Source organism: Rhyacophila brunnea, unplaced genomic scaffold (genome assembly GCF_057557595.1).
Source record: "Rhyacophila brunnea isolate RB1 unplaced genomic scaffold, BYU_Rbru_1.0 scaffold_23, whole genome shotgun sequence".
In the NCBI taxonomy this organism is placed as follows: Eukaryota; Metazoa; Arthropoda; class Insecta; order Trichoptera; family Rhyacophilidae; genus Rhyacophila; species Rhyacophila brunnea.
Genome location: NW_028232893.1, coordinates 5,434,861 through 5,462,465, shown reverse-complemented (window position 1 = coordinate 5,462,465; position 27,605 = coordinate 5,434,861). Strand labels below are relative to the sequence as shown.

Here is a 27,605-nt window from a genome sequence, read left to right as displayed (position 1 = left end):
CTAGTTATAGTATTGAGGTGACGATATAATATTTTAGTCGAGAAAAAGCGCAAGAAACAAAATAAAAAATGTTGGATAATCTAATATAGTATACCTGCAATAAAAAAACGCAGGGTTCATACACCTTGCTTTGTTTGAATTAGATGATTAATAAAACAGTTTTCTGTTTTATCATCTTGGTGTTATTAGAGGTTGTGAGGTAAGTAAACATCCTGTTTTACCGTCTGTGTATAAACTTCGTGAATTATTATATTTTTCAACGCGTTTTATATTAACTTAGGCCGAGTTTAGGGTACCTATCGGTAAAACGGATACGCCCCAAAGAACACGTTGATTAAACATACGTTGTAAAGTACAGGTGCGTTATCAACTTGACTTATAACATAAGGATTTGATAAAGGAACGCGATGAGTACAACTTTATACCTACAATTAAAAGTATAAGTTAGAACATTGTTATATGAACTTCAATTAAAAAAAAACTTCTAAAGCCTCAAGCTATACAGGTCTATGTCAGGTTTTATTGCAAAATGTTTTACAGTCGCACTCGGTTATTACGATCACTGATATAGTGAGGAAACATTCGTTGACACTTTAGTTTATGATTTTCTCCATACATTTATTCACTTTTATAAAGAGCTACTTATCGGTTATACTGAGCTAAAAATCGTCAAAATTTTTCTTAAAACTGTGTGTCAACCGTTTAAAAACATTTCGATCGTAATCAATAAAATCCGACCGGGCAGGATTTCGCCGGGATCGGATTACGTTAACGACACTAGTTAAGTGTCTAAGTACCTACCTAATTGGTGTTTTCGCCGACAATATTGAAAAAGTATACACGCGTATGGTTGAAATTGCATGTAAAAATCCAAGGTTTGTGAAGTCACTAGGTACCTACCAGCGTTCATTACAATAAACAACTTATTTTGTAGTTTATGAATACCATGCTTGTTTCGGGGAAAAATTCTAAATGTGTATTTTTACTTGAATTGCGACTTTAAAAATACCTATTCTCTAATATAACGAGTAACGATTATAACGAGCAAATTCAGTCGGTCCCATCTTCCTAGTAACCAAGTTCGACTGTATATACATAATAGTCATAATATATTAAGATATAAATGTGAGAGTCAGTCGCCATGGACTACAGTTTTGAGACAGGGTTCCCTTTTTTACTCTAAGACCTATAAAAATTAAGTAGAAATGAGTAACAATTAGTCTGAAATTGAATACTTATAAATAAAATGTATCAATAAATAGTGATTTTACCTAACTTCCCGCTTGATATCTTCGTAGTCTCTTTGGCAGTCGAGCCTGGCCTCCAGCCTGGCGATGTGTCTCCTCTTGTCGTCGAGCCTCTGCTCCAGCCTTCGCAGCTGCTGGGAGTGCGCCTCCCGGAGGGCGCTGAACGATGCGCGCAACCGCTGGAGGTCCTCGCCGAGCTGACAGATCTGTGAAGAAGAAGAGAAATAATAATTAGAAACAAATTTTATCTTGGATACGAGTATAAACAACATTGTATCTACCGAGACACTATTCTTAAATTACGGAGTTATTTATAGTTGACGCAGTATCAGTTGGTTGACAGGAATTGTTACAGTTGTTGGTATACCTATTTGTTATTAAAACCTTTTCAAAATAACATTAATGTATGATTTTGTCTGCATTTTTATGTTAATGTTTTACTAGTAGTTGACAAGCATAACTGATTATTTTTGAATCTATCATTTAATGTGCAAAAAGCATAACAATGAAAAAATGTTTGGTTAGTCTTCTGTAATGATATTTAATATTAAAATTACTAAGAACTAAAAACATTACTCCAATCACTGGTATACTTTGTTAGAAAAACCGATTTATATTTACTTTAAATCGGTTGTAGAATCCTATTTTGATCTTGACTATGTCAAAAGTTTATTAGAAACAAACATAACGAAAAAAGGGTGTTATTCACCTACTTAACTTAAGGTGGGAGCTAGTGGCGAAGGGTGGAGGTAGGCTGTTAAGATCTGATATAAATAGTGCACACTAAACTTTGTTAGTCAAAAGAATTTGTTTTCATTGAACTAAGACTACAATGTGTAAATAGTGTTTGTTAGTTTTAAAATTTCAATTAAATCCTGACTAATCCAAGTCATATTATAATATTAGTTTATCTATAAAATATCAAAAATTAACCATACATAATTTTAGATATTTTATAGATATAAGAATATTTTTTATCGGTTGTGGTTTGGTTAGGCAGGGTTTAATGATTAAAAAAAACTAGCCAACATCATCTGTAACAAATAAGTATGACTGAAAAAGTGTGCACTACTTTATTGGATCACCCATATCTATTATGGTATCGTTTTCTCAGGGTTTAATTGAATTTTTAAAACTAACCAGCATCATTTGCAATTGTATTCTTAGTTCAATGAAAGAAAATAAGTACGACTGATAAGTATGCACTATTTATGTCGAAACTTAACAGCCCACCTCCACCCCTAGCTACTGGTGAGAGGAGGCACCAGGATGTAGATTTATCAGGCCCAGGATTCGAAGAAGAGACAAGATTCGCGACTTTATAAACGGTGACATTACCACGGGGCACTTCCGGAATCTCATTCTTAGATGTTTGTATTAATGCTTTGTTATAATATATTCTGTCAATACACATCAAAATATTTCATACAAAACTAGTATCAAATCCCCCTGACAAAAAATATCATCACAGGAGTAAGAAACCAAGGGGTGGTGTGCGTTCAATCAATTACCAATCGGTTATTTCCGATAATGCCCTTTTACCGTGGGGGATTCATTTTTTTTACACCACATTGGTGACGGTTCACCAGGCATTCAACCACTTCATAGAGTGGTGAGTGGATGATAGGATAATAACAATGCGGGGAAAAAAGAATGGGGAATTTTGTGGGCTTTAGGGATACTGCCAATTACTAGTTATTGGGCAGATAATGTCAAAGGTTTTTGCGGTGCGACCCTTCAACTAATTAGGATTTTTTACTATAATGAATATCGGGAGTTAAATTACTGTTATCAAGGGTTAAAGTAATATGAATAATAATATTGGATATGTATTGATTGGGATTTATTATATAGTCCAGTCTGTAAATAAATAAATATTGTACTTATAAAAAATATTTACAAACATTTGTATAGGACCACTAAAAATACCGACAAACAAGCATATTTCGAGAATTTTTTTCTTGTATTTCATCGGAAGTAGCGACACGTGGTCTTGACGGATATTTATTTAATTAAACCGCACATATTTTTACGATATAAACACTGCTCAAACTATATTTAATTTGTTGTCAATGTTTGTTCGTGTTTTTAGTTTCAAATCATGTACAGCGAGCTTTGTACGATAAGATAGATGTTTGTATTTATTTCTTCACGCACAGATGTATCTTGATTTCAATTATGAGTGAGAATCACAAGCCAAGCGTTCCCCTAAGTAATAAATAATAACATCCGTGTATCGATTGAGGGGTACTGAATTTTTCAATTGTTATTAGTGTTGAAAAGCGTCGATCAATATTGGGATGAATTTCAAATATTAATATATTTATTCTACTTTGTCGATAATCATATTGTCATATTATTGGTGATAAAGATTATATTGTGATTTCAAATTTGTTTATATTATTAAATTTAGGGGTGAAAAATCGAAGGGGGTTGTGCTTTGTTATTTTTATTTTTTGATACGCGATATATTTTATTTACAATCGAACTGAATTGATTTTCGTCGATAGTTTGGCGTAACCGCGAAACTGATTATTTAAAAATAAATAAACATGGGGTTCATTTAACTTTTTTTTATAATCATCGCATTAGGGGAGAATATTGTCAAAAAAGTAGTAGCCCGTATGATGTGGTTGGTATTTATATGATTATTTGTGTAATCACTAATCACACTTTAATGCAATACATGGACATTAAAATAGATGATCAGAAACTTGGTCCAGTAGCATTGACAGCAAGCAATGGATTGACCCCAAGTTAATGATGTAGGTGTATGCATACTTAGGTACGTATTATACTATAGTAGGTACCTACTATAAATAGATATAACGCATTTATTCCTTCCACTATTCTGGGTTCTACGTTTTGACTGTCAAGTAGAGTATATGCTTCATAGCTTTGCACTCCGGCTCTAAGATGGAAATGATGTAGATAATATATTCGAGTTGGAAGAGCTGATTGAACAGCAAACAATCATAAGATACTGTAAGTCCCAAAGACTACGATGGGCGGAACATGTGGAGAGAATGCCTGAAGTTAGAGCGCCAAGGATCATGACGAAGTGGCTACCCCAACGGAAGAGACCCAGAGGCCGTCCAAGAAGGAGATGGGTTGACACCGTAGAAGTGGACTGGCTTCATATAGGAAGACCCGGTAACTGGAGAAGTGTGGCGAGAGACCGGACTGAGTGGAGAGCGGTTGTGGAGGAGGCCAAATCACACCCCGGGATGTAGCGCCGTGGAAGAAGAAGAAATACCTATATTCTAAAAACATTTTTTTTTCATAAATATTATTATATAATTATTACTAAATAAATATTAATACAAGTAAATATCATTTGATTTAATTTTATCCGAGGTTATCAGGCAAAGAGACATATCGGTGTAGTAACACGTAGATATACCTACTCTAGATCCAGCGGATTTAGTGCCCCCATGGTCATTGAATGCGTCGTGATTCCAACACTAAGGCAGTATTCAGTGATTATCCATTTACAGATTAATAAATATAAATATGAACCCGGTCAGCATAAACCAATAATTTGAAGGAAGATTGTCTTTATGACTTAATGACGGTCAGACCATAAAACATAAAAAATACAAAACCGCCGAAATCTCTTCAAATATTATCAATATTGAATGCGCGGTTTCGTCAACGTGAGAAACGTTACTGTCCGACAACAAGAACTCAGCAATAACAGTAAGTCGCTGTAGTCGAATATAGAAGACTTCTAAATGACGTACCTACCTGTCAAGTCGGCAACGCGCACACAACAGGCGTATTTAAATAATGTGTCGGTTCTCTTCTGAGATTCCTTTTATTCTTCGAAATCAACCAAAATTTTACTAATAATAATTCTAACATCACTCTTGATCGTTTTAGACATATTTGTATTATAAAAAGTTTCAAAATACGTACATTGATAGATCTTTACACCACGGGAGCGTGAAATGAAATGAAAAATTTGGGGGCGTTCCTCATTTGAAAATGAAGTTCGATTAGCTGCACTGGAGGGGATTGTTAGTTCACAGTTTTAACACATGTACCAGAATATCTTATTCAACAATAATGGATAGTATTATGACACAGACAATAACATATTATTTAACACGCGTTTAAGTTAATTCCACCTTTAACCATAATTCAGCCTCGTTTCATTTAATGGATACTGCGACCAGATTATACGATGGCGCAGCGCTCGAAATGGAAAAGTTTACGAACCGGAGCGCTCGAAATTTTCTGAAGATATTAACTTAGTTATCAAATATTATGCGCATTTAAAAAAAATAAGTGTGTTAGATTTTTTGTTATATGGCCTATCTAGCTCAGATTGTCAAATTATTTTTCCAGTAGACGGAGCGATAATTTTACCGATTTCACGAACCGGTACGGTGCTCCGGTGCGCTCCGGTCCATTTCGAGCCCTGCGACGGCGTGAATGGAAAGAACAGTCCAGGATCGAATCAGTATGAAAGTAATTAGGGTAATATCGCATGCTGTTTTATCAATTGGCAAATCTTTATACCTAATATTGTGTGCAAGTAACTTTGTCGAATTATGACACTTAACTTATTAATGATGAATTATTATACCTAATGTGTTATCTACAATACAGTGTATATTATCATTTATTATATTACAATTTTATAATACTTATAAGGTTATAAGTTGCCATATGCATATTTGAACAGATGCGTAGCAGTTTTTTATGACTATTCTTAAGAAATCGCCGTGACATTCGGTGTGATTTATAATAGTAATGTTAAAAAGGTGATTTAAATTTATATCATGAGATAAGTAATTAATGAGGCAACTGAAAAAAAACAAAATGATATCTTAAGTCAGATTTAGGCGGAGATATTGAAATATTCCGAGAACAACGTGGTAAGGTAAAGCAATACAGACGAACAAGGTGTTATGTTACACGGGACAAGTAAAATGAATGATGCGTTATTAGTTTGTTTTATGGACTTAAAACGTTTTATTTTGTATACATTTTATTATTAAAGTTAATATTATGTAATATAAATCGAAACGGTAATCATAATTAATTAAACAAGTTACTATATTTAATGTTTTAGTAAATGCTGACCAAGTGTGATCGAATAACAATTTACCATTGTGAAATAACGTCACAAATCCCTCACGTCACAATCGATATTGGAAAAACAATGTGTAAATGATTGGAATCGGGAATTGATACAATCGCATTCGACCAATCTGCGGAGCTCCATCTGGCAACGTGTGTTTTGTGAATAACGATGAAGTCATATTGGAGACGAGTTTTGATGTGAGAGCCGGCTAAGGCTTGACCCTAGACCACTGGTTTAGTTGAGTACCGCAAAAATAGTATTTATAATAACGCAGATACAAAGTAAAATATTTGCAGTTATAAAATTAAGCAAGTTTTCTACGCGCGATATTTTCGTGAAAATTATATTGTTTTTTTTTAGTACGTATGAAGTAATTTATGAAATCCTCTACCAGTGCCTCCAACATTAAGTATGTAAATAATATTATTATTTTCGAATTAAACCCAATGTTTTCACACTGAATAACTCGTGACGAATACACGTTATCTATATTTTTTTATTATTCAAAATCAGAGCAATTTCCTGAAATAATAACTATTAAAAGCAATTTAAAATATCACGATGTTTGCTTTGGGGACAATAAATTCTTAAATGTCATAAATAAATCTGTTGAATTTGAGATAGTGATTTAGTTCAATATATAAGATAATAACAAGCAATTCCCTCGCAATAAGCTTATAAATTCCCATTTAAAAAATCCATTGGTGACAAGATAACAGAAGAGTGTCATAAAATTAAAAGTCTTACTAATAATGATAAGCGATCATATTTTGATAAGGCAATAATATAGGTTGTTATCAAAGAAGTATTCTTTTTTGCTTATTTCACCAAATTATACCGGCGTGTGTTGCAGTCTTGTAGTAACAAAATCATAAATTGAATTAAATGTATCATAATATAATTGTCTATTTTCAATAATATATGTTTTATTTTGCCTACTTAAGAATATGACAACGGTTTTGGAATATTGACATTTTTGTCGTGGTAGAAAACACTAAATAACACTTAGTGTAATCTGTACCGCTGGATAATACAAAACATGTTCTGACAAAAAACACTAACTGATTATTATTATTACTCTTAATTATTTTCTTCATAGCTCACGAACTTCATAACGTACACAAAACATATCGATAGTCTCAAGGGTTTTCATGAACCGGAGCTGCGTTCCGGTCCGCTTCAGTAGATTTGAACTCCTGGTTTTATGCAATACTAATTATATATAGGTACATAGGTAATCTGATTTACCGTAGGACATCGGTATAGTGTTAAATATTCGTAAATAATTAATATAATAGTTAAGTGACGATACTGATTCCGTGAAGCAAGATGGCCACATCTACGGCTGATTTTACTATGAGAAACGTTCCGCCTGCGTATATTTACACCCTTACGTTACAGAATAAAAAAATCTCTACGAGCAGAAACGTATTCGCCTGGCAGCAGGCAGTAAAACAAAAGAAAAACTCTTCTTTTAAGTCTAAAAATTGGCATACGGCAGATGGAAGAACGGCGCGGAATGTATGCACATACACGGATACTTGTGTAATATTAATAATAAAAAAAACAAAAATGTGCGCCACTGCGCGTTGCCTTTTTGCTAGACTCGTTTTGCCAATTTCTTGTCCGGTGTGAAAACAGAATAAAAAAATGAACATTTATTTCGTAGATTCGTTTCTGCAGATATACGCTCATCAAAGGGATGAAAACACGGGATGTTTATTTTAATATATGCAAATTTTGGTTTAATAACTTAATTATTTAGAAAATATATTTTTATTGGATAATATCATAGAGAAAAATAAAAAAAATATTTTATAAGTAAGCGTCTCCAAGCAGAGGATAATTGACAATGACGCAAACGTAACTATTGAAAATAACAAATTCTTAAACACGTGTTTACGTTTATCCAATATTTTTTCTTACTCGAGAATTCATCTTTTACAACCACATCCAGAAAGTAAGGCATTTATTTTTGCATTCCTTGATTTGTCGGTAATGTTGTTGTTCAAAATTTAAAAAAATGATCATTTAACTTCGGATCTATTAGATAATGACATGTGACCAGTTCAGATGACGGCTTGAATAGAAAGATCAATCCGAGATCGAATCAGTATGAATGTATGTAGGGCAATGAAACCTGTACTGTAATCTAACTTAACCTAACCTAACCTAAGCAGCAGACATTGACAGACAAAGAATACAGAAGGCATCTTATTGGGTGACTCTGATATAATATTTAGTTTATATAATACAGTCGAACTTGGTTATTACGAGGAAGATGGGACCGACTGAATTTGCTCGTTATATCGTAATATAACATTTTTCGCGCCACGTTCTATTTGAGCATAGAAGATAAAACAACTAAAAACAATCAACAAAAATTCACGAAACAAGCATGGCATTCATAAACTTCAAAATAAGTTGTTCATTGTAATGAACGCTGATAGTTACCTACTGACTTCACAAACCTTGGATTTTTTACATGCAATTTCAACCATATGCGTGGATACTTTTTCAATGTTGTCGGCAAAAACACCAACTAGGTACTTAGACACTTAACTAGTGTCGTTAACGTAATCCGATCCCGGCGGAATCCTGCCCGGTCGGATTTTATTGCTTAGGGTCGAAAATGTTGTTTTTAAACAATCGACACATTAATAGTTTTCAAAAAAATTTTTACGATATTTTTGATCGCTATAAAAGTAAATAAATGTATGGAAAAAATCATAAACTAAAATACCTATCAACGAATGTTTCCTCATTACATCGATCGAGTTAGACTAATGATAAATTTACATGAAACTGTACTATAGACATGGTTTCCTGAGTTATTTGAAAGCAATGTTATATGTGGGGTGTATTATCAAAAAAATATTAAAAAATAATTTCAGAATCAGAACGTCCCGATCGCCAAGGATTCTAAATGTACTTACAAGTTACACCCCTTTCCGCCGAATCGTCCGAGTGGGCACCTATGTCCGTTTACCCCATCAGACGTAAAAAAAACGAAGAAAAAAAACCATTGAAAATTCTAGAATTTACAGACAGATGATTTTGGAATTCTCAATAAATAAAGAGAATTTTAATGAACGGGCAGAAAGGGAAGATAGAGGGGTGCGTTTGTATTCGCTAAGCGCAAGGGATGAAGTGAATAATATTACGCGAGCATACGTGGGTATGTACGAGTTTTGCCTTTACCTTTCAAACATGTAAGAGGTAAACTTAGGTATTTTAAATATTCTAATTAGTCCAAGCATTTTAATCGTAATATTGTGGATATTAATTAACTATCAACTGTTTTATTTAAATGTTAGTGGTCGTCCATAAATGACGTCATATGATTCTCTATGATTTTTTTACACCACCCCCCTTCCCGATAATAAGCCTTCGTCAAAAAACCCTTAACCTACAGTCTAAATAAATTATGTCACATTTAAAAAATCAAATCGCACTAGGTAAATGATTAATTTCAGTATAATATATTGTGTAACTTCGTCACGAAATATTTTATACTCGGAATTTTTAAAATTTACTTTGTTGGTTTAAGACGTCACATTTTTTACAACCCTTTCGTCATAAATCATCACATTATATTATTATCTTAGTGTATGTAGGTACTTTTAGTGTGTGACGTCATACATGGAGGACCCTTTAGGTACTTATTTTTCTTTGTATTTACCTTTTTTGTATAAATAATAAATATTATTTGTTTAATAACACAATTTTATAGTACTTATTCCACTTTATTAATTAAATTTTGTACCGGTTTCGTCTTCTTCAAAGCGACAATGACAGTTGAAAATGTCCCTTTGAAGAGGACGAAACCGGTACAAAATTTAATTAACACAATCACTGCTAACCTTTTATTACCTTTTAATTACCACATTTAAATAGCTTGTTAACTATATCTAATGGCCAATTACTCCAAACGCGCCAGGTGCGGTGTTAGCACCAAATGAGTTAATGAAGTGGAATAACCTTACTATAAAAATGTGTTTTATTTAATTAAACAAATGATACAATGCAGTTCCACCATTAATTGACAGTTAACACTATAAAAGAAATAAAATAATAAAATATTATATAATATTATTCATAAATTATTTACAATATACCAATAATTTTTAACATTACACCAGGCCATGATGCCCAGTGTTAGTAGTGTAATCAGTAATATAAGTGAAACAATCACAAGTATCCAGGCTTTGAGAAAATAGACTAAATTGAAAAATCGAACATCATGAGTAATCGAACGCTCCGATATTTCCCGCTCTTTTTGCAGTGATAAAGTCCCGCGCCGCACGGCTGCCAACATTGACAGGTCGGCATTAATACCGCGGCGGCAAAATGTTGTCGTCGCGACGATAATATTTGCGATTTTCCCCGAACTGAAAAAGTGGGGAAAATCTGTGATCGGATTACTGGTGTGTACCCAGTTACTTACTTGCCAACAGCTTACTGGTAGAACAGATTTGTTGGTTTTTTTTTTATTATTATTTACTCATTTCATTGGGTAGGGTGAACATATTTTGACAAGGAATAATAATATGTCAATTGCATACATGAGTGAATTATATTATTTGTTTATCATATTAGAATTAAAGGTTATTACCAAGTAAACATTTATAACTAGACAACATAAGCATGACGTTTTCTAAATTTGGGTAGGTTCGAAAGTTTTCGGTCAGTTACGAAAACGGCAACCCGAATTGTGTCGCTAGATTTCAAAATCAGCCAAGTCCATAATAGATGATTAGGAGAAAAACAGCTTTTTGTTTTCTCAAATACACAGTCACAAGAGTGAAAGTTTATATTATTCCGAGTATAGAATATTTAAAATTAATAAATTACACGTTTTGATAATGCAAACATGTTAGAAAGCAGTAGTTCTTCAGCAATTCACAAAAAAGTCAAAAATACCTAAAGGTGGACTTGGCTGATTTTGAAATGTAGCGACACGATTACACGTAACTAGTTAGATTCTTTTGTTTTATGAGGGCTGAATATGCAAGTACTTATCGTTAATTGTGGCAATATTAGTTTTTTTTAAATCTGACAACCAGCGTATCTCAAGTCAAAAAGAACGCAATTTATTTTTTTAGGCCGCTTCATTAGGTACCTAAGTGAAATTCTTAACGTGAGCACGCTTTAAATAAAATCATCATCTAATCACCAAATATGGAGTTAGGTTCTTTTGTTTTATGATGGCTGAATATGTATAATACTAAGTGCTATCGTCAATTGTAGCAATATTTGATATTTTTTTTTGTATCTGAGAGCCAGCGTAACTTAAATCAAAAAGAACGCTATTTTTTTTGGCTGCTCCATTAAGTGTAATTTCTAAAATCAAAAGGTCGTAAGTCCATCATAATTATATATGACTTACGAGTTTATGGTTTTAGGAATTTCTTGTATCCGATGTGTATAGAATTAAAAGGTGAATAAAAGGTTGTGAAAGATAATATATTTATAATAATTTAGCTAAATATTCTGTACTTAGCTCATTTTCAAAAAAAAAAACAGGACAAATTATACCTACATTGGCTCTGAGTTACAGATTTGATGTTATATAATTATGTAGGTATAACTATGAAGAATAGACAGTAATAGTCAGCCAAAGGTATAATAATTAATGTAAATAAATCTCAATTATTTTATGAAAAAATGGTTCAATTAGGCACAGCAAAATTACTTTAAAATGGTAATGCGTGCGATAGTGGGCGCTCTACTAAAAAGAAGATGGCGTCTAAAACAATGATAATTGTTATTATTTGTACTGCTGCAGTTCAGTCAAATGCGTCAATTAGTAACAGAAACATTGTTTATCTTTCACGAATCTCACAATGTATAATGTTAACTACATTCTATGTTAATCGCTTTAAGATTACAGTGATCGCCAACGGTTTACGTGCATATTTCATTAAATTAATAGTAAAGATGACAGATTTATGTGATGGCTGGTAAAAAAAAATACATAAGTCGATTTGTTATGATAGATTTTGTTATACTTTTAGGAAAAAATACGAATGTCATTTGTAAATTGTAATCTGTTAGAAATTGATAATATGTAAAACAGAATAAACATAATATGACAAATTTGACATTGGGTATAAATTGAATAAGTCGAAAATATCATTTTGTATACCGTGACCTAAAATAACGTTGTTTGTTTAGAAAATATTGAATTCGAACCATCTTAATTTTTTTTCTCTCCATATAAGTACGATATATTTTCCTAGCTAACCGGATTCCCGAGTCCTGTTGGGCCGTTGATTACTATATATCAAGTGTATATGGTGGAGATAAATGGGATGCTGGTATGACCTGGAATGATGCAAGAAGACTGGCGAGCGATAAGAATTCTTGGAGGCGTCGCGTGGTGTCCATATGCTCCAACTAAGGGGGGGATATGGCCGAAGAAGAATAAGAATATTATTTCTAATATAACTATGATATAGTACGGAAAATGCACTGCATTACTCATATATGAGTCTAGATTTTGATTTCAAATGGTAGATTGTATAATATGTACGTATTTAATGTTTTATTTTCTTTCACTTGTTGATATCGAGTGATCGATATAAAGAATATCGAGTGTAGAAAGGAAAAAAGACGTAACCCTCGGTTTTTTCAAAATTGGTTTTATTTGAATTATAACGTTATACAGTGTATAACGTTATAATTCACAATACATGTTTTGTCCAAAGAATGTAAGCTGAAAACGCCGATTTATTATCTAATTTTGGCTGGCAATTCAAAAAAATAAGAAGAAAGTGAAGTGGGAAAAACGACTTAACCATCAAGTTTGTTGGTTTTTCTTTAATTAACTCAATATTTAATATCAGATTAAGTATACAAAAACGAAATTATTAATTGTCATGCACTTCAAGGCGTCTATTTTGTATTTTAACTTTAACTGGAACATATCAAAAACGTTTTTGTGCCTCTTGTATAATTTGATTTGTGTGGCTTACGCCTTTTTTCTTTCTACAGTCGATATAGAATGATCAATAAATACTCACTACATTCACATGCAGTTTTTATATATATATGTGAGGAGGTGTTATGACTATAATATTGTAATGAAATATCATATTACGATTTACTACCCAAATGCAGCATTCGGTAACCGCTTACTGTAAAAACAGTGTAGGTAGTAATAATCACCTGCAAGCTATTAATTGTGGAATATACGTAATAAATTATAGTATGTATACTAATGTATCAAAATGTTATGAAGTATTTTTGGCATCTTCCTCGATCGTGTGCCGCTGATTCGCAACGAGCTTCCCAAACTGCAACGGCACCTAATCCGCAATGTTTGGGAACTTTCTAAGCTGACAATGGTGGTAAAATAAGCTTCAAGCGGCAGTCGGATGCGATTTTTAATTGATTTACAGCGGAAATTATGGTCAGTAAAACAACAAAAAATACTATTAAATTACCTTAATCAAAGAAAAAGTTTCCCTACGAACTGGTTTGGCAAATGGTAAGTTCTTCATCATTACTAATTTGTCTGTGATTGCAAAGTTCAATTGTACTTGTTTAATTACTATAAACTGTTCGTGTTACAATTATTCATTAAATGACAACGTTATAATATGTAGATTTCAGTAGATGTACTAACCGAAATAACAAGTTATATCTACAATTGACGAGTTATAAGATAAACGTTACACCTATATTAGCACAATACCTACATTATGATCAATTTATTAATAAACACACTTCTTCTATATTATATAAATCAGTTTCGAAGGGTCGACGTTGGATGTTTGACATAAATGGTGCACACTAAACTTTGTCAATCAAACGTATTTGTTTTCATTGAACTAAAACTACAATGTGTAGATAGTGTTTGTTAGTTTTTAAAATTCAATTAAACACTGCCTAATCGAAGCCATAGTAGATAATAGTCAAAACATATTCGCTTATTTATAAAATATATAAAATTATGCCATTAAAGTATCTACACATAATTTTGGATATTTTATCGAATATTTTTTATCGATTATGGTTTTGTATAGGCAGGGCTTAATAACTTAAAAAAACTAACCAACACCATCTGTAATGTATTCTTAATTCAACGAAAACAAACACGTATGACTGAAAAGGTGTGCACTATGATTGTAAGATCGCCCATAGCATACATAAACTATTATGGTTTGGTTTAGGCAGAGTATAATTGAATTTTAAAAACTCACCAGCACCAACTGCAAATTGTATTCTTAGTTCAATGAAAACAAATACATATGACTAACAAAGTTTAGTATGCACTATTTCTGTCGAATCTTAACAGCCTACCTCCAACCCTCGCCACTGATAAGTTGAATACAATATACCTACAAAACCATTTTTCCCAAAAATACCCCTATATCAAAACTAATAAATCAACAAATTAAATTAGTAACTAATGAAGTTAATTCATTTTTAACATATAAGATTATAATTTAAAAATTACTTAATTCGAGATACAGACACTCTAAATATTAAATTTAAACCGACGATTGATCAAACATTATCGTTATAATTATTATATGAGTATCGTCTCTTTGCTTATTATTAATTATTTTGAAAAATTCTATGATATTATGTATATTATTATTATAAGATAACAACTCGATGAAATGAACATATAAATAACTTCCATCTACGAAGATCATATTATAGAGATATATTATTATTGTAAGTCTAGTAAAAGTAATACAAATCAATTAAAATTCAAAATGATATTTTTCTATGATTGCGATAATAAGTAGATAAGTCGACATATTTTGTTTTTACACGTCACAGTTTCTTTATAACACTTAGCATAACTTGTATGTTGCTATATCAATTACTGCATTTTGCATACTGAATCAATCGACGTCTTGGCAATAATAATTAATACTTCAATACGAGTCAAACGATATAAGATGTGTTTATTTCACTATACATGATATAGCAGGGAGGTGTATTTTAATAGTCTGTTAAGAAATAAGGTTCGTATTGGATTATATAGCTTCTGTGAAAATGATTAGTATTGCATTCTAGAATTCAATCACCCAATGCAGCTGTAAGATTAATGCAGTGTAATTCACAAAAGGTGAGTATTTGATGCATAAAGCGTTCAAATTAATGTTTCTTGTATTATAATGGTAAGTGAGTTATTGGGGTATATATCACATTATCAACGTTTCAGGATCATTACAGAGTTCACTCTCAATAGAGATCGTATGAAAAAATGTGTTGGTGGATGGATATTACATTTGAAAAAGTTTATCAAATAAATTATTGTTCCAAAAAGTATAAAACAATACGTATTAAAGAGACCTGCGCATCTATTCTATACACAAGTCTGCTATAGGCCGCTATCGGTGGTTATTGAGGGTAATTTATCATATTTATGTAGGTATTGAGGTATTATAATTGTTGCAATAAGTTAGTCGTCTAAACTGTCAAAACTGTCCATCTCGCTCTAAAAGTTAACACAGCCAAGAGAGATGCTGTTAAAACATAGCACTTATTGTAATAATTATAATACCTCAATACATACATAAATATGATAAACTACCCTCGATTGCGGCCGATAACAGCCTTGTGTATATAATATAATATGCGCTGATTTACAGTTAAATTTAGAATCTTAACGCGTTATTTCCAACATAAAAAAACTTATCACGTTTTTAGCGAAAATAATAACGTGCCAAAACGTGAACCTTGTGGAACACCACTAGTTTTATATGAAATTTATAATTTGGAATGAATTTTAGAATATAATTCTTTCTATGTTATATCTGTTAATTATAACATTGCCCATGCCAAGTTATAACAATATAATTATTTATTTGGTACTGTTCGGTTATCAGGAATACAGCGGAAAACACATTTTGAAAATACCCGATATACCCGATATACTAGATTATTTGTTAGTTTGGGTTAGTTTAGGTTAGGTTAGGTTAGGTTTAGTTAGGTTAATCTAACAAATAATCCAGTTTATCGGCTATTTTCAAAATGTGTTTTCCGCTGTATTCCTGATAACCGAACAGTACCATTTATTTAATCAAATTGTACAATATATTTTTTTTTTAGTGTATATACATATTGCAGTTTTGTTTGCGGCACGTACTGTAGATTGACACATTCGACGCCGAGCTTGTTAAGAAGTATAGTCATCAAAATGGAAACTAATAATGCACCTGGAGATAATTACTGTTCTCACTGTATTAGTTATATCCCAACTAAGACTTAGGACATTGTTGCACTGCAAGTTGGTTGTGCTGGATCGCGTGATAGGATTTGTTTAACTACATCCAAACACCTAGACGTATTTATGATACTGCATGTGCAAAACTACCGTGACGTATACGAGTCGAGTTACTTGAATCAGTTTTAGATCAATTTGTCGCGCCCTATGATGCGCGGAGCAATGTATTTAATGACAGTTTTGAAGCTGGAATCATTTAGAATATTTAAATAATATACTCGTAGCTTGAGTATCGATTGATTTTTGAATCATTAAACATTACATCAATGCTAAGAATCAAAACAAAGGTTTGAGATTATTCTTATAATGACGTAATTTAAAGGTACATTAGGTGTTTTTACATGGCGGAATTACTCCCTAACAATTTTCTTGACTGATGTATAAATATTATAAGAGATCCATTAGTTAATTTTATTAATACGAGAGAAAACCATTATAAATATAATATTATTATGTGTAATATTTAGAGTAGTGAATGAAAGGGCGCCTCTACAGTTATTTATAAATTTAAGACGTTTACAATATGAAGTTTAAAAACAAAAAATAGTATTAAAACAGTATAAAAAACAAAGAAATATATGCAGTATAAAAATTAAATACAAAAGTTATGAAGTAGATAGGTACATGGAAGTACACGGAATAAGCTGGGTAGACCCTTTTTTATGAATTTAAAAAATAATGTCCCCCCTTCACCTATAATAATACTCATCGTCACGTACGTGGAATATATCAACATCCGAAGCGATTTGGTTGAACATAGTTATTGCCCTCCAAATTAGCATCTTATTTTGGAGAAAACAATAAAAAAAAAATAATGAATATGGATTATTTTAAAACGATTTCTACAATTCACTGCATAGCTTATAAAACATGGCCACCTATCTGCATCTGCAATATCACCGGAAACTATTTTGCTTTGTGATATTTATACATCATATTAAAGACCCAAAAGGAATTAATGATTATTTCAATTTAGTTGTTCAGATTAATCCTTTCTATGCCGCAATTAGTTAATTGATAGTAATTAACTTTGGTGTAATTAGGGCGTCCAAAGACGCTTTGGGCACTTAACCGGTTAAAATATGGTGGCTTATTAGGTGTGCCATGGGTGTGTCTAATATTAAAAAAAGTGTCAAACGAATATTTTTTTTTTAATTTTACTTGTTTCAAGTTAATAGAACTGTATAATATATCATTAATATTATGGAAATGAAATCACTTTTTGTAAAGGTAGAATTTATAACTACGGCGATGCTGTCTAAAAAAAAACATTTCGATCGAGTATCATAGTTAGGTACCCACCAATAAAGGTACATTTAAGTGCATTGTATCTATTTTATGAACACGGCACGATTTCGTAACGTCTGCGAACACTTCAATGAAAAATATTCCTTATATCGATATGCAAACTGAAACTTTATTTTATTTATATATAATTATACAGAGTGATTGATATTTGTGATTTATAATTATTGACATAACATAACATTATAATACAAATATTCAAATCTGCATTGCAAATTAATTATTGTCTTTCACGATCACAAAGAAACACTCAATTTCTCATTCGTCGTGAAAATTGTTAGTTTTGGTCTTCTTTTGGACATCATTGCACTCATTATTAAACTAATATTTCTCTTACTCTTGAGACAGGCCGTGAGTAATGCAATACAATGAGATCACGTGACTTTTCTCATGGTTAATTTGAAAACCTGCAACTTTCACGTAAGCTTGTTTAGGAAAAAAAAGTAGGAATGGTTAATGGTTTCCCTTGAAAATTTTAATGAACTCATATTGTATAATACACTATTTTTTTTATTCATAGAATAAGATACAAGATTTGTGAATGTAACTTTCTATAAATATTGAATATACATAATTTGAAAATATCTCATGCATATGCACACTAGAAAAAAATCAATTTTATGTAACAATTACCAGTTAAAATCTTCGTAATTTAATAAGATGCCCGTAGCTTAATTGGAAAAGCATACTGGCGCGAATCCATAAGATACAGGTTCAAGTCCTGTCGGGTGTTGTATTTTTTTCTTTCTACAAAATGATTTTTTCTAGTGTGTATAATATGCATGAGATGTTTTCAAATTATCTATATAGAAATCGTATTATATTACAAGTTATGAACCTGCACACTTTTTACGTTTTGAAGACTCAATTCCTATGGACTTATGGTGTGGTCGACTAAAATCCATCTCGCGATTGATGTGTTGGACATGTTGCAATAAATCGATGAGATTTTCTAAAAGCACATGTGTTTATTTTTCACTATTACTACAACTGTACTACTGTCAATGGGCCACATAGCCAGATTATAGTGTTCAAATTAAAACTAAAAAACACCGCATTATAATCTACTAACAATTGTAAAATTCCAAGTGCCAGTCACCCTGTATACACCTTCGTCATAAAGTTTTTTCTGTTGCAGTAATAATTCGTGAGAATTTAATAAACAATGCGATTGATCGGTGAACTCTGATAGTGGGGTCCCATTGATTGAATTGGCCGGTGTTTCTTGAATGAATAATAATCTATGATGTGTTGTCTATGATGTGGCAATAAAAAAACATAGTTTCACTTGTCTATGGATTGAAAAATATACACGGACTCGTGAATCAAGCAAAGACATGTTAGTTAGTCATAGTCGAATGATTGTGATCTTGAATAAAAATGACTTACTACTTGCTTTGCATATTGTGGGATAGTTTTAGAATCAGACTTTACTTTACTTTATTGTGCAAACATTGATTGATTTTATTTTAATTAACTATTTCTTTTATTCAACGAATAATTCAAAAGATTTGAGAATGTAACATTCTATATATTGAACATACATCATCACTATACAGGCCAGTTGTCGTAACCCTCACTGATGGTAATGGACTTATTGCATACTCTTACACGAACTGGCCAAGTATCATAAATCCCAAAAAATAATTCAAAACTATTTTTTAAGCCATTTGTAACTTGGACAAAAAATATTCTAGCCAAATGCTGTAACCCTCCCTAAACGTAAGCCCTAATAATATAGCCCACAGTTTTTTTTACTTCTTGAACAATTTGATATTTGAGAGTTACGATAATTGGCCTGTACAGTGACGATATAAACTGCAAATATATCACTTATATGCATGAAATGTTTTCAAATTATGCATGTTAATTTTATTTTATTCAATTTACTTATAGGTTATGTAAAATGCGTAAAGCGGATGCAGTACGAAAACAAAATAAATAAAAGAATAAGTTTTCAAAAATATAAAAGACGCTTTTAGATAAATTAAAATAAACTAAAATAATCTGATATTTTGAATGTATTGATAATGTAAAAATATTAATTTAATTAATTATTGTTTTCTTTTTTCATGTGTCGCACATGTCGCATTGGTTCATTACGTTCAAAGGGTGCAGAAAAGACGTCTCCCTTAAGGCTTAATCACTGACACCCTACAGCCACGCGCCACCCCCGAGTACACCCATATATTATATAACCACCCACACACATGCACCCTTTTAATGCATACATTCACAGTTTTTTTTATGCTTTTGACATAGTAGAAAGAACTGATGAAAAATCAAAAGGGACGTGGGTGTATGCTCCACTTAGGAAGTGGAGATGGTAAGAGAAGAAGACGAACGAAGTTGATAAGAGTAGAAATTAAACTATAGATAGATTGAGTAGAATGTTTTGTTATTTGTTGACCTTCTAATAATGTAATATATTATGTAAGAATAGCTGCGTTGACAACCATAGGAATATATAAGTTACCCATGTATTTTAACGATGTCAACTGTCAATTATATTAGTGGGGAGACATTGTATAAATTTAAAAAAAATGCACTGAGAATGCCTTGTTGAGCGGACGAAACCGTTCCTGATCTTAATAAATTATTAGAAAACGTATTATAATATAAATTGTAGTTTATTAAAAATAATATAGGGAACAATAGAGTAACTGAGAATTTGAAATAAACGTCTTAATATTGACGCGACATGCGAAATAACTATCGACTAAACTAAAATTAATCCTTATAATATTATTTTCATCATATTTTTTGGGAATGGGACGACTGGACTCAGGACAATTGGACGCCGCACTGTCGTAGACACGTGTACAGAACGTAGACGAGGTATTTTAATCAGTTTCTATCTACTACTTAGTAGTTTTAATTCATTTTACTCTTAATATAATCTATTCTTTATTGCGGATTGTGAATTACCATGCCTAAGGCTTTATATAAAATAAAAAAACTCTTTTTTCGTTGGAACTTAAACATATGCACGATTAAATCATTATTTACGTCTGCAAATTTACAGTCTCACCAACTATTAAATCATAATATAATCATTTAAATATAAATAATAATATTAAATATTTTTTTAAAGTATCTATAAGTACCTAACGTCTATTTATTTTCGAATTCCGTGGCGTCCAGTTGTCCAGGTGCCAAATCGTCCTAGACCCTACTTTTTACATACTCACAACACAAAGTGCGCCAGCAAAACGTGTTTCGTGACGAAGTTGCATCTCTTTTAGGTAGGTATTTTTGCGACTAATAAAATAATTTTTTTCAAAGCCACTTATGTCCTTTTGGCTTACCAATCTCAATATACCTACATATATTCGAATCGAAACTATTAGCTAATTGGAATTTATCGTTTTCATTTATTTTTGGGGCCTCAAAATCATCAAGTCATAAAGTAGTACAAAATTATCACAAAAAAATGCTTCGAAACCCGCTGGATCGACGAACCCACGAAGTTCCACGGAAGAAGTAGTTGGTAGCAAAGAACTAGGAACCGAGAAGAGTGGAATGAACTATGACGTTCCTCCAGAGGTGGATGCTGATATACATATTTGAATATTTTAAAAATCCAGTGGTGTAGGTGTAATTATTTGGTAGGAATAGTATCTACCTATATGTATTTATAAGGTATATTAATATGTGTAGGTACAATGTACACTCTTTGAAGTGAAATTCTCGAATAATATTATATGGGAGTGTTTTTAATAGGGAGCACGCCGAATGAAACTGATATGAAATGATTGAATGAAAATTTTCAATCAAATAAGCAAGGGCGGCGCGTGATAAAATATTTAGAAGCAAAGTTATTTTCATGATCTTAAAATTTAACTGTGCCATGTAAGTTTTAGTCCGGTCTACATTTGATTGAGAATTTTTCAAAATGCCAAAACCTGTATTATGTAAATCGAGACTGATGTAGCCCTCATCTATAAACATGACGTATTTAAGGTGAGTTGATCACTGTTATATATTATATATATTATCAAGTGTATGTACCTTAATTTTTATTCATTATACGGAGTGCGGTGATATATATATATATATATTTTTTTTAATTTTCGAACGTTAGAGTTGTTTCGTGTTTTGATAAAATAGATTTTTTTTTTACACAAAAGTGAACATTACAAATTACAAATTCAAGACGTTCACAACATGACATGGAAAACAATGGATTACAGTATTAACAATATTTATGTGGCTGTCATCGGATTCCTGTAACCCAGATCTCAATTATTATAATATTATATATTAAATATTCATTTTTCACGTAAAATCAGTCAGTATCTACCTATATATAATATGATTTCGTAATGTTATGAGATAGCGGATCTGCAATTTCATAACATTACAAATTAATATTATTTCATAATAATTTCAACATATTATTTCATAGTGCGCCGGTCAATAAATAGCAGGTCAGAATCGATTGGACATCTCACTCGATTACAAGTTTCCGTTAAAGACACATCGCACCGAGCTACCGTTATATTTATTATATTACATCGTTTGTACCTTTGTAGTTATTTGAATCAGTAAATAAATTCTTGCCTCCTCCATCATCACGAAGAACTACTACCGTCTTTCATATGCAATAATTATCCTCCGCCGAACTAATAAATACTACATTTATACAAAAAACAGAGTAATTAGAAATATCCTAAAAAATTACATAGAAGTAGACACCTACACCGAATGACCTAAGTAAATTCTATTTAAAAATATATAAAACAACACCCACTCAAAATTCACCCTCATACCCTGTCAGTAGACAATAACAATGGCAGGTAAGCTTACCTTGGAAAAACCAAATTGTTCACCCTGCGATGAAAAATCACCCTGTTGCAAAATTTCTGACGACTTCACAGATATGTCATTTACCTAAGTAAGTATCAGATACACGGCGACAGGTAGGACGAAAATCAATCAATGGCCTAATAAGGTTTGCGACTCGTTTTATCTGAGCAACCCCACTTTTACAATGACCATCCTTCCAAAAGCACAATACAAATCAATCTAGATGAAACAATAGTCTAAAATAGAGGGGGGTCTGGCTTTGAAAAGCGGTCTCTTCATCGAAAGCCGATGCAGATACGCGGTCGAATATCGTTTATGCATGACGTACCCCGCCGTCGTCAGGGGTTGGACGCCACTGGCGATTCTATTCATTAAAAAATACATGCATTAGTAAATGATTTATTGATATCTTCCATCTCTACTTAATGTATAGGTAAATACTTAGAATTCTGAGCTCTACGAACGATTAAATCCCAATATAGTCAAAATCTTAAGACGCGAAGACTTATATGGGCTGGTTATGTTGTTAGATGTATGAAGAAACTCCTGTAGGCAATCGGGCCCTGGGTTGCCCCCGGAGGAGATGGGTAGATAACGATAAAAGGGACGCAGAGAGGCTGAGTGTGACCAACAGAGCTCGGGATAGAGATCAATTATTACAGACTAAACAATAAAATCTACGTAAAATTAAGAAGCGATTGGCTAAGCTGTATGATATAAATTGGTAAACATAGAATCGGGTTAAATACATTTCGTCTACGGAATAATCACCGAACCAAATTATGTACAATGTATTAAATTTGAATCATTTTTAGTGATCCGGACTTCGCCTTTCGGCTTCTTCAAGCAATACCTACGCACATTTATATAAGGTAAATATACAACTGAGACAGATTTTAGTGATGTATGATCCTAAGAGGATCATATTATAAGCCTCCACACAGTAAAGATTGTATTAACAGATTTTTGTTTTTATGAGAAATGAATTTTGACCACATGCTCAGCATATTAGGTCCATATTACGGGTTCAAATACAGATCCGGAATTTAAGCCCGGGAGGGTTGACACGTTACCGCTTAGCCATAATGAACTAAGTAATTTACATAACATTATTGGGTATTAAATAATTTCATCACTTAACTACAATATTTTTTCAATCAGTTTTCATTCATCTATATATTAAGGCTATACTTCAGTTGAGGCATGGTCTAAAAAGATCGTGGCTAGACGATGCGCGGATTGTGCAAATGACGCGTGGCGAACGAAATATAATTTGTCATAAAAATTCAACATGCGTCCATTTAATGTTATGTTTATTGTTATATTACTAATAATAATAGTATATTCATTGACATGTTTTCTTTTTCAAGTACGTACGTAAAGTTTTTTAGTAATCTTTACACGATTTAAGAATATATTCATCCGACGCCATGACAAAACAGATCGACGTGCGCACACCTCGACTGTCGGTCTCCGATTGGCGACGAGTGCAAAATTTCGTCGCACCTACTGTTGAAAATTATTTGCCTTTTCACTTAAGTACGCTCTTATTATATGTCACTGTGTATTTAATCTAAGAAACTATAGTTCATTATAATTTGGAATATATATTATTATTAATATGTGTTTTTCTCGATCCCTGATAGAGTCCGTTCATACATATCGCATCGCACTTGAGGGGCAGGGGTGTAGGCAGTCTTTGTTAGGAGCTTCCCTATTCATTTCTCAAACCGATATTACCTATAAATTCGTAAAACCTCCCAATATCGAAATTAATCCTGTTAGACTGTGATTCACCTCAGCGACAGTGTAGCCGGTCTGTGCTGTGGGGAGCATTCTGAGCGACCACCACCTTGTCTGATATACCTTTGGAAAACTACCCCTACAATCACAATTAATATTCGCTGTATCAATCCGTTCTAATAATACAATGACGAATGGATGATATATTTGTGGTGAAGACTATTACTCTATTACTAAATAATTATGTAATGTATAACATACTTTCAAAAACATTTACTTTAGTTTAGTTATGAAAGTTTATGTAGATAACTGATTTTGAAAATAGTTCCTTCATTGGTTTGTTCTTCGATCCGTAAGTAGTCAAGTATGGAATTTACAGCACGAGTACCTAGTCTAATTCGGCTCTTGTAATCCGGTGTGTAAAGCACATGACTTTTATCTGCAGGTTCCTGGTTCGAATCCCGGTGACGTCACGATGTATTCATGTGATTTTCTCAAAACCTAAGTGTGTTATTGTTTCACTTCTGCTTCTGAGTTACTACATTTTAATGATAGTAAGTACATGACGATTGTATGAGTGTATATATATGCGCTACTATCAACAAATCGCATGCTTCTCGGAATGCGAGTCTAAGACGTCAGAACGCATACGAACACATACGAATTAGTCATTCCTATACCGGCTCGCCGATCGCTGCATCCAAATATCTATACGCTTCGAGAAAATACGTGCGACTGTCGCTAGGAAGATGTGCGCGGTTTTCATTTGGTTTGATTTATGGCTGTACGGCAGACGAGGCGAGTTTAGACATGAGAGCCGGCTTAGAGTCTTCAGTAAGGACAACCCAAGATCGAGATTTATGGGTGTACCTACAATGGCGATTGTATTATGTCAGAATGTTGTCACCAAATACAACTGAGATACAAACGAAAAAAAACCTTTTTTTTAAGAAAAATGAGCTGATACTGAGGCTAAGAACAGATCACTCAATGGGTAAAAGATTTGATGTTCTCATGGGAAGAAGTTATTCGCAGCTCTGCGATGAATGTAATGTTTGGAGGACATTGTACATAAAGCAGCTGCGAATTGCGGTATCTTTGAGAATGTCGACGAATTGAAAGGTGCCCTGGCGGTGGGTAGGACGGAAGAGCTTGGCAAAATTATAAATTTAACAGAATTGGAGTGAGGACCTGATCGGCGGATCCTCTTCTAGATGAGAAGAGGCGATATGACAGCGAGTCGCAGTCAAATTCTCGGTAAAATCATAAAAAAAGAAACTTTAATTTCGGAGTAGGTATAGTTAATCAGCGGTAATGTCAGCTGATGATGATTGGTATAATTATTATGAAACTTACTTTGCCCCCCTTCAATCAATCAAAACACACACATACACGCATTAAATTATAAGTGTGACCAACACAAAGAAAAGTGCAAAATTTACATATTATATCGTATAATACAAATACTAGCTCGAGAATATTATTAACCATTACACCTAAATACACGCATACATATGGAGTTTGATAGGCGAAATGTCTCTTAACAAGCTTGCTATGGTGGATTGAAAAATGGTGTGGGGTAAAAACTTGGATCTAAATAATATGCATACATGTTTGCCCCCGTCTACCCTATGACGCCCTGATACATTTTATATTATATGTCTTCCATTTTATCTTTGTAAAATAATTTGTCAGCTGAATGCAGAACTATTCTACTCGTAACATATATTTGAAAATTTTTTTGAAACAACTTATTGAAATTATTCATTATCTTTAAGGGCCCACATGCCCAACGAAGGTCAAAATGGAGATTTTAAGGTATTTTCAAAGCATTAGCCTGAACACTCCTTAAACGTTGTAAATAATCTATTTATATAATTTTTAAGCCTTATTATCCTTTATATTTATTTTAAATATTTGATGACTGCATAAAGTATTTTTATTACATAAAATAGTATTCTTTTAAACCTCTCGATCTAATATTTTAGAATATAGTCATATTTCAGTACATCCATGTGCAGTGGTGTTAAGATTTTTTAGATTTATTAATTTTTAAACGCAATTATAAAACCAATAGTAAAACTTATGTTGACATTATTATAGTGAAATATTTACGATAAAATATTATATATACTCTCTGTGATCCCAAATTTGACAAGAATTAGACATCTTATTCAAAAAATGGGCAAGATTACCACATTCGAAGATAATTCTAAAGATACTGATTATAAGCTATGTCTTTGACCATTCAAATGTGATAAAATATCCTACGAATAATGATTGTTTTTTTTTTTTAAATATTTATTGACCTAAGAATAAGGTAGTATTTTTTTGAAATACGCCATTTCTGTTGGCATTTCCCAGTGGTTAAGCTACAACATACGGCCGTAGCCATAAGTTGACAAACGATAACTGAAATAGGGAGTAAGCTACAATTTCCATTTTGACCTACGTTGGGCATGTGGGCCGTTAAGGGTGATGCTTATACCTAATAAAACCTAAGGTTTATGAAGTCCATTGGTAGCTACCAGCGTTCATTACAATAAACAACTTCTTTTATAGTTTATGAATGCCTTGCTTGTTTCGGGGAATTTTACGATGGTTTTCAAAATTTTTATTTTCGACTTTTTGTGTAATGTGATCGCTCATATAAAAATACATATTCTCTGATATAACAAGAAACGCTTATAACGAGCAAATTCAGTCGGTCCCATCTTCGTCGTAATAACCAAGTTCGACTGTAGTTTATTATCAAATCTTGTGAATTATTCGTTATATAAAAAAAATATTGGATCTGAATTCGTCAAGGCAAGCAACATGACCGTGTTGGTGTATAGATCAGTAATTAATGACCCTTTTCTCTTCAGCGTCGTCCACCCCGGCCTACCCCATCCGATAAATATGCCACCCCTAACATTTCCCTCAAAATTTTACCCGCAGACATTCATCTACAAATCGCATGGCAACGCCTTTGGCACGAGAGAAAAGAGAAATGTTATTAGTATCGAGAACGGAGGAGGTGGGTGGGTTGCATATATGGGGTAAGTGCCTATCTGCGTGCAGTTCTGTTCTGTTGAACTCCTGGAGTATGGACGAAATTAATCCTTGGAGAGGGCATTGCGAATTTATTGAAGTGTCTGACGCTTTCAAAGCGATATTT

General features: G+C 32.6%; 1 protein-coding gene across 10 annotated transcripts in view; it reads right to left on the bottom strand.

Annotated features, from left to right (window-relative positions):
* Nucleotides 1-27,605, bottom strand: part of ct (homeobox protein, cut) — a 411,674-nt gene that overhangs the window by 76,402 nt on the left and 307,667 nt on the right. For all 10 annotated transcript variants that reach the window (XM_085950763.1, XM_085950753.1, XM_085950755.1 and 7 more), the window contains one exon: nt 1,272-1,453. In XM_085950763.1, the coding sequence (XP_085806889.1) occupies nt 1,272-1,453 (182 nt within the window). The remainder of the gene's footprint in view (nt 1-1,271; nt 1,454-27,605) is intronic.